Below are 10,000 nucleotides of genomic sequence, written 5' to 3'. Positions count from 1 at the left end.
CAAATAAAAAGATAAATATGTTAGATATGTTTTTATCAAAAGGAGAAATGTATAATAAACCTAAAATAATAGATAATGTAAATAAGGAGCCGATAAATGGAGATATGTCATCTACAGATAAAAATATGAATGTGAATAAAACTAATAAAATGCACAATCTTTTTCTTGATGAGGAGAAGACAGAAATGAGTAAAACAAATTGTTCTAATAATAATGTTTATAATAATAATGTTTATAATAATAATGTTTATAATAATAATGTTCATAACAATAATGTTGATAATAATAATGTTGATAATAATAATGTTGATAATAATAATGTTGATAATAATAATGGAGTGGAGTTAGATGAGGATAGTAATTATCAAAACATGGTTCATAATAAAATGTTGGAAGGTCGAAACTATATGGATAATTTAGAATCGAGTACAGAGGATGATATAATTATAAAAAAGAAAAGGAAGATAATTTTAGATAGTGTTAGTGATAAAGAATGTTCAGATGTAAAAGAAAATAATATAAATAAAAATAATTGTAGTGTAGATAATAAATTAACGAATTTATTATATGAACCGAATAAAGAGATTGATGATAATTTATTATTATTAGATGATAATAATAATAATAATAATAATATAAAAAAATGTATAGAAAAAAGAAAAGGAGACGATAGTAAAAAATCACAAGAATTAGATAGTTTAAGAAATAAATATTTAAATCTGCCTATAAGTATAACAAATGATAAATTCCGTTTATATATAGAACATTACTTTTTATATTGTAATACATTTGAATTTCCTAAATGGATTCAACCACAATATATTAGAGATATAAATCTAAGAACTCCAGATCATGCTGATTATGACTCATCAACTATATGGACCCCTCCACCTGATCATAAATGGGCCATCGAATATAAGCAAGCACATTATACCCCAGGTATGCAACAATTCTGGAAAATAAAATCAAGAAATTTTGATAAAATTATATTTTTTAAAATGGGCAGATTCTATGAAATCTTTTATATAGATGCATGTCTAATGCATACAATTTGTTCCTTAAATTGGATGAGTGGTGAGCACAAGCCACATTTAGGTTTCCCTGAACAATCCTTACATTTTTATGCTAAAAAAGTTATTAACAGTGGTCATAAAGTAGTTGTCATTGAACAAATGGAAACACCAAAAGAATTAGAACAAAGAAATAAAGAATCTATAGGACCTAAGGATAAAGCTATAAAAAGAGAAATTAACGAAATATATACGAAAGGAACAATTTTGCATGATAATATGTTAAGTGCTGAAACGAAATATTTAGTATGTTTTTACTTTGATGAAATTGAAAATATGACAAGTGTTAATAATAATAATAATATAAAAGATGATGATAATATAAAACATAATAATAATTATACCTGTTCCCAATATGATAACAAAAGCAAATGCAACTTCGGTTTTGTTGTTAGTGATATAGCTACTTCTTATATTGCCGTTGGATATTGTAATGATGACGAATCAAGAATTGTTCTAAGAACAATTTTAGCTCAATTATGTCCTGCTGAAATTTTATATAGCTCTAAAAATATAAATAAAGAAGTTTTATCTATTTTTAAAAATATTCCTACTTCTCCAGAATTAACTTGTCTAAATAGCTTTCCAAATATCATTAGCTCATTTGATGAAATAAATAAATACTTTGAAAATATTCCATCTAATTTAGAAATATATAAAGAACAAACGAGTGTTATATGTGCTTTTGGTGGTTTCATTGTTTATTTAAGATCTTTACTTTTAGATAAAAAAATATTTAGATTCTGTAAAATTGAAAACTATGATCTCTTCAAAAGAGAAAATTATATGGTACTAGATGCTACAGCTTTAAAACATCTAGAAATTTTAGAAACACAATCAGGAGATACAAAAAATTCTTTATACGATTATGTGAATAAAACTTGTACAAATTTCGGTGCAAGGAATTTGAGGAGATGGATTTGTAGTCCATTATTAGATTGTGAGAAAATAAGAGAACGTTTAGATGTAGTCGACTTCTTAAAAAACAATGAACAAATTTTATCCCTTATAAGAATGAAACTAAGAAAATTACCTGACATAGAAAGATTATTAAATAAAATATGTATACAAGCTTCACAAAGTGAAAGAGGAGCTGTTTTTTTTGATAATGTAGTAAATACGAAATTAAAAGAATTTGTGACTTTTCTCAATGCATTCAAAGAAATCGATACCATGTTAATAGATGTGAATAGAACTGAAAGAGATGGAGAATTACCTAGTCGCCTTTTTCAAATATGTAATACACCTGATATATGTAAAGATAATATAAAAGGTTCTTATCCAAATATAGGATTAATAACAAATGAATTTTTAGAAAAAATTTATTTCGATGGAGACAAAGAATATAAACCAGCAGAAGGATGTGATGAAGATATTGATAAAATCAATGAGAAGGAGAAAAATGTAGAGAATAAATTAAATAATGTTTTAGAACATATGAGAACACAATTAAAAATTTCTACCTTAAAATTTGTGCATGCAAAATTTAAATACGAAGTTGAATGTCCAGATAATATACCAAAATCATTTTTAAAAAATGTAGAAATTACATCAGCAAAAAAAGGATATGTTCGTATACATAATGATGAAATTAAATCTTTAGTAGAGAAATTGGAAGATATCGAACAAGAAAAAAAAGACGCTATATATCCATTCTTCCAAAAACTGTTTCATTTATTTTATGCTCATTATGAGAAGTATGTATCTGCATGTAGATTAATAGCAGAACTTGATTGTTTACAGTCTTTTGCTTATGTAGTCTTGAATACGGCGTTCCCCTTAACGCGTCCTATTCTACATCCTATGGATTCTAAGCAGGTATGTATAGGAAAAAATATTGACATTGTATGTGTAAAATGATGTTCCGTATAAACGGCCATCGTATGTGTAAAATGATGTTCCGTATAAAAGGCCATCGTATGTGTAAAATTATGTTCCGTATAAAAGGCCATCGTATGTGTAAAATTATGTTCCGTATAAAAGGCCATCGTATGTGTAGCATATACGAAATGTGTATAATAAATAAATAAATAAATAAATATAAATATATATATATATATATATATATGTATACTGTGTGTAATATATATATATTTATTATGTGTATAATATATATATATTTCTTATGTGTATAATATATATATATTTATTATGTGTATAATATATATTATTATCTTTCTCATTGCATTTTATGTTTATTTTTATATTTCATTTTTCAGGGAGAGGAAAAGACGCCATTTTTAATTTTGGAAGACAATATCCATCCTGTGGTTGCTATGTTAATGCCGAATTTTATTTCGAACAATATTTATATGGGATGTGATAAAGAAAAACAATGCACATTATTATTAACAGGTCCTAATATGGGTGGTAAAAGTACCTTATTACGTCAAACAGCTATTTCTGTAATATTAGCTCAAATAGGTGCATTTGTCCCTTGTACTTATTGTGAATTAACCATTGTAGATAAAATATTTACTCGTTTAGGTTCTAGTGATAATTTATTTGAAGGAAAAAGTACATTCTTAGTAGAATTAGAAGACATTTCTAACTTGCTAAAACAAAGTACTAAATATAGCCTAGCTATATTAGATGAATTAGGTAGAGGTACTTCTTCTTTTGATGGTACAGCAATTGCTTTATCCACATTAGAACAAATATCTGATGTTATAAAATGTAGATGCATATTTTCAACACATTATCATTTATTAGTCGAAGAAGTGAAGCATAATACAAATATTTCAAATTATCATATGAGCTTAAGTATTGATGATGAACAAGAAAAAATTATATTTTTATATAAATTTATTAAGGGTGTATGTCCTAAATCGTTTGGTATACATATAGCCAAATTAGCTGGACTACCTAAAGAAATTATTGACTTAGCTCATGAAAAATCATTACTGTTTGAAAATGTTACAGATGAATTCTGTAAGATTATTAAATATAAAAATATAACTCGATCCTTGTTAAATGAAGAGGCTGATGAAAAACTAGTAACCTTATTTCATAAATATAAAAAGGAATTCGCATAAAGAAAAAAAAAAAAAAAATATATATATATATATATATATATATATATATATATATATAAATTTATCGTTTAAATGATTTCCTTATATACTTTTCCTTTTTAAAATACATACATTAATGTACAAATAGAAACACTCTTATAATTTTATATTAAGAACTACATATATCTTTTCTTTTATATCACATTTTTGAATAGTTATTTTTTCCAGCATAATAAAAATATATGAATATATATATATATATATATATAATATATATTTATATTTAATAATTTTTCCCTTTTTAAATTTTGATGCTTTTCCCTTTTGAATTATACATTTTACGTTTTTTTTTTTTTTTTTTTTTTTTTTTTTATTAATATATAAAAGTGTATTTTTGTATGTATATATATATATATATATATATATATATATATTAATTTTTAAATAACATTTATGAAAATTTATTAAAATCTTTTAAAAAACTTATTCTTTATATGTATTATATATATTAAAATATATATATTAAAATATATATATGTAAAATATACCTTTCTCAACTATGTACATTAATACATATATAATATATATGTAATATTTTTTTTTAAATAAATATTTAAGGTGAGAAGGAAAAAAAAAAAAAAAAAAATGTTTTGAAAGTGTTTTCAATATTTTTTTTGTGTATTTTATAAGTGGGTCTTATATTAAATATAAATGAAAAGATAAAGAGAATATTTAATTTACGTTAAAAAAGAAAAAAGCAAATTGTATATATATATATATATATATAATATATATAATAAATATCCATTTTATGAGGTAAAATTTCGATGGAGAGAATAAGAAAGAAAAGTCCTTTTAATCAAGATATTATATTTTTCTAAAAAATATTATTAACATAATCAGAGTGTTATATACAAAAATATTTTTATAAAAATATTTTTATGCAATAATTTATAATATGTGGACTTTACACACTTGTTTTAAAATTCTAATAAATATGTAATTGGTTGGTGTGGTAAACAAAAATCAATAAGAATAAATATATACATAAATATGTATATATATATATATATTTATATTTATATATATTTTAGATATCTTATTTTTATGACGATTTAAAAAAAATGCTTTAACATGAAATTTTTGATCCTTCTTATTTTAATTTACTACATATATTTTAGTCATGTTATAAAGATATGTAAAAATGATATACCCATTATAAAAAGAAGAACGTTAGCAAATTCCGTTTTTTTTAAAAAATGGAATAAAACTAAAATTAGGCAACCTTTTTTTTCTTATAATATTTACCTGAACAAGCAAGGTTTTCTTCTTAATCCATATGTACAGGAAAAAATAAAAAACCAAAAAAGGACAGTTTTGAGAAGATTAAAAAAAGAGGATAATTTGAATAAGTTATATTTTCAAAATGAAAAGAATACATATAATAATAAATCATTATTTAATAGAAGGAATAAATTTTTAATTAATAAGAATGAGAAATGTTTTTTTTTTTTTTTTAAAGAAGAAAAGAAAAAATCAGATTTTATGAAGTTACTAGCTAAATTGCCAGTTATTACTATAAATAAAAAGTTATATCCAAAAGAATATAGTACTGATTATGAAAATGTATTGAGAAAATTTGATGTAACTTATATAAATTATAAGACAAGATTAAGAAGTAAAAAAGAAATAGATATACGTTCGATTGATGATTTATATGGACAGATATATGATAGAAATATTTTGAAAAAACAATTTTATTTTTTTTTATATCATGATGATATTAATACATGTTATCGAATATTAAATGAAAATAGAAATGTATTAACAAGAGAGGAATCTTTTAAAATATTAAATTCTTTACCATACATTTTTGTTAATCATCTTAAATATATATATCCTACTGCTGAAAATGTAGATCACGTATTGTCAAAGTTGTTAAAAACATATATTTTTCAATATGCCAATGATAAAAATATTGATTATTTGAATTTTAAGTATAAATATAATGAACTCGATGAATATTGTAAAAAAATGGAGCAGGAGTTTTTGATGGAAAAGGAGAAGAGGGATAATGAGCGAAAGGTAATACAATTGTCTCTCGATGAGAAATTAAATGTGGATGTGCAAAAAAGTGATACGCTACAAAATAATGTGAAAAAAAGTGATACGGTACAAAATGATGTGAAAAAAAGTGATACGGTACAAAATGATGTGAAAAAAAGTGATACGGTACAAAATGATGTGCAAAAAATTGATACAATACAAAATGGTGTGGAAAAAAATTATAACGATAATAATAGTGTGGATGATCATAATAATACATGCATAAATATTTATGACGATGAAGAAAATACCGATTACGAAAAGAAATACAAACACATGTCATACGATTACGAAATAATTGAATTCACAAAAAAGTACAAGGACCTAGTAGAGAAGTTTAGAAAATATCCAGAAAACATAAAATTAGAAAAGGTACAATTATTATATACTAAAATTTTAAGTATGAAAGGTAATAAAATATATGAAGCTCTTCGTAAACATGAAAGTATAAAAAAGAATAAGGAAAGGAAATTGTATAGAAACGCTCGATTAAAAGTAGATCCTAATAAATTAACACCTTATGTAAATGAACCCATAAAATATGATAAGAAAAAAAAAATCGAAATTAATAAATTATTTGAAAAATATGTAGAAGAGAAAGATTTAAAAAATGCGGCTTTAATACTTCGAAAGTATACAAATCTTATTGATACTGTAGAAGTAAAAAGCAGAGAAACGATGACGAATTTCTTAAAATTACATTCATATATATATACATGTAATAAATATAATGAAAAGGAATTAGCTCATTTGCGAATGATATATTATTCAACAGTACAAAAACCAACTATTATAAGAAAAATTTGTGAAGTTGGAATGAGAGAACAAGGAGAAAATGTAAAACATGGTGAAGTTTATGAAAAAGAATTAAATAGATATTTAAAAGAACGAGATGAATTAAGAGATGAAAGATTAAGAAAGAAAAATATAAATATAGATGAAATCCGTGATTTTAGTTCAGCTTATCCTATGGAATGGTTACCTGTTATCTATAGAGATGTTTTCGAACAAATTGAAAAAGAAAAAGAGGAAGAAAAAAATAAGAAACCTTATGATAAGATACTTGATAAAACTGCATTCTTAAAAAAGAAAAAAGAATATATCAAAAATGTCTTTTCTCCAAGTACAGATATGAAGAAAACTACATCACCAGAATCATTGTCAAATGATTCAACTGAAAATATAAAGAAAACAAATAAATACGATTTTATGAATGAAACCAATGAACTAAAGGTTGGTAGAAATGTTATAAATTATAAGAAGAGATCTAAAATAAGTAAGAAAAAGAGAAAGGACAAAACTCCAAAGGACGCTAATAAAAAGAATGAAGACGCTTCATAAATATAGAGAAATGTAAAAGTATGAGGAAAATTGAATTCTTCTAATTTAAATTAATACATATATTAAATTGATATATTTAAAATGTGTATATATTTGACAATATACATATTTTTATAATAACAAGAGAAAAAAAAAAAAAAAAAATGAACATTTTTTCAATAGTATCAATATATATATATATATATATATATATATATATATATATGACATTATTATTATTATTGTTATTTTTATTATTATTATTTTATTTTTTTTTTAGTACTTTTGTTTCCATTTATTTTTTTTTTTTTTATTTTAATTTTTTCAAGTATAAAAATAAAAACAAGGGAATATTTTTTTAAAAATTTGAATTTTTCATTAGACATAAAAATTAGTGTTGAAATATAAAAAGTTTTTATAAATTATACACATAAAAAAAAAAAAAAAAATATTTATATGTACATAATATATATATATATATATATATATATATATATATTTATACATGCTTAATTTTTTTTAATTTGGTTTTATAAAATAAAAATATAAGGAAAAAGATACAAATATTAAAGATATAAAAAAAGAAAGGGTACAATGAAAATCTTTAAAATAGATAGATGAAATATAAATATTAAATAGCATACTAATAGGTGTAACAAAAAATCTGGAGACACTACCAGAATATTTTATAAAAATGGCAATTAAAATACCTCCAATACTATTTATAATGATTAATAAGGATAAATATAAAAATTCTCCAAATGAATTAAAATGTTGAAAAAAATAATTTTTTATTAAATAAAATAATAAATAACTATCTAGATGCTTTATATTATTATGATAAATGTTTGTACTATTATTATTAATTTTTTTTATTGTATTATCATTCTGTTCATTATTATATATAAATATATTTTTATTTATTTTTTTTTTTTTTAAATTTTTAAAAAATTTATAAAGATCAAAATTTTTGGTAAAATAACTAAATATGATTGTATAAAATGCTAAGCACATATTTTGAAACCAAAAAGAATATGCATAATTTTTGTACAGAAACTCTAAAAAGACGCTAGAAAATCCGCTCGTAAGAGTTGATAAGAAGGTCGTGACTATACCTATAAAGAAATTTGGATATTTGTTAATATTTTGTCTTATATTGTTGAATGATAATTTTTTGTAGTTCATAAGATATTTATAAATTTTTTGTTTCCTGTGTTCATAAAAATTATAATAAATATTACTATATATATTATAATAATTCTTCTTATTCTTCTTCTTCTTCTTATTATTATTATTATTATTATTAGGAATAGATGTATTCTTGTTATATTTTGATTTTTCATACTGTGGTAATATATTTCCTTTATCCCTATTCTTATATATATTCATTCTATCATCATAAAATTTATAGTTCTTATTTTGAATAGACTTATTATTTATTATATTTTGAAAAATGTTTTTTTTTTTTTTTGCAATATGATTAAACAGGTATGGAATCAGGAAATTGTTAATATGAACAATTTTATTATTGAAATTATGAAAATGTATATTTCTTTTAGAGCATATATATTTTTTTTTTTTCATATGGGGAAATAAAAAATCTTTCAATAGGAAATAATTATTAGAAATAATATCATGATATGATGAATATATTTTAGATTCTTTATCATATGATATTCTATGATCATTATTATTTATATTATAATCTTTTAAACATGCTAAAGATAAAAATAGAAACAATATAGATATCTTTTGAGAATAACTTATTTTTTTTTTTAATATAATAAAACTAAATAAAACAACTGTGAATATTCTAAATTGATATAATAGCTGAAATAAAGGAGTAGGTATATTTGCTAATGATATATAAAAAAATATATTTTGAAAATAATATAAAAGACTTGGTATTATTAAACATACAATATATAATCTTCTTTTGGTTATTATATCCTGTATACTTTTATAAACTAATATAATACTAAATTTATGTTCTTTAAAAAAGAAAAAAAAAGATATGATAAACTTTACAATCTCTGTAGTAAATATTATATTTTCATTTTTAAATTTATAATTTATATTCCAACTTTTTTTTATTCTTATTACGAAAAAAAATAATATCGAATGAAATGTTAATATAATAAATAACATTATCTTAATAAACCCATTGTTTATATAAATTTTTTTCAATTCTTCGTCTTTCTCTTTAATATCATAATTATTCTTTTCGTCTTTATGATTATTATTATGAAGTTTACAATCATTCGGATTCGTTTGATTATTATCTAGGTCACTATCCTTAATTTTACATTTACTTCGGTTTATAACACTTGATGAATTAGTATCTTTCATATCTAATTATTTATCTCTATATATTTCTCTGTGTGATTTTATAGGCACAAATAATTAAATATATATATATATATATATATATATATATGTGTGCTATTCTTTATGAGTGATTTTTTTTTTTTTTTTTTTTTTTTTTTTTTT

The 10,000-nt window shown here is 21.5% G+C and overlaps 3 protein-coding genes across 3 annotated transcripts in view; 2 read left to right on the top strand and 1 right to left on the bottom strand.

Annotated features, from left to right (window-relative positions):
• Positions 1-4,105, top strand: part of PRSY57_0504700 (DNA mismatch repair protein MSH6, putative) — a gene marked incomplete at both ends in the record, with an annotated part of 4,331 nt that extends 226 nt beyond the window's left edge. Inside the window, 2 exons of the mRNA XM_012906119.2 lie at positions 1-2,888; positions 3,290-4,105. The exon at positions 1-2,888 is cut by the window's left edge and continues 226 nt beyond it. Coding sequence (XP_012761573.2) covers positions 1-2,888; positions 3,290-4,105 — 3,704 coding nt within the window. The remainder of the gene's footprint in view (positions 2,889-3,289) is intronic.
• Positions 4,106-5,218: 1,113 nt separating this feature from the next.
• On the top strand, positions 5,219-7,531 carry PRSY57_0504600 (hypothetical protein; the record flags this gene model as incomplete). Its single annotated transcript, XM_012906118.2, has 1 exon — positions 5,219-7,531. The coding sequence occupies one exon, from the start codon at positions 5,219-5,221 to the stop codon at positions 7,529-7,531; it is 2,313 nt and encodes a 770-aa protein (XP_012761572.2).
• A 498-nt stretch (positions 7,532-8,029) lies between these two features.
• Positions 8,030-9,859, bottom strand: PRSY57_0504500 (UDP-N-acetyl glucosamine:UMP antiporter; the record flags this gene model as incomplete). The annotated part of the gene is made up of 1 exon (XM_012906117.2): positions 8,030-9,859. The coding sequence occupies one exon, from the start codon at positions 9,857-9,859 to the stop codon at positions 8,030-8,032; it is 1,830 nt and encodes a 609-aa protein (XP_012761571.2).
• Positions 9,860-10,000: the final 141 nt, after the last annotated feature.

Source organism: Plasmodium reichenowi, chromosome 5 (assembly GCF_001601855.1).
Source record: "Plasmodium reichenowi strain SY57 chromosome 5, whole genome shotgun sequence".
Classification (NCBI taxonomy): domain Eukaryota; phylum Apicomplexa; class Aconoidasida; order Haemosporida; family Plasmodiidae; genus Plasmodium; species Plasmodium reichenowi.
The sequence above is the reverse complement of the archived record's forward strand: the minus strand, read 5'-3'. Positions and strand labels throughout refer to the sequence as shown.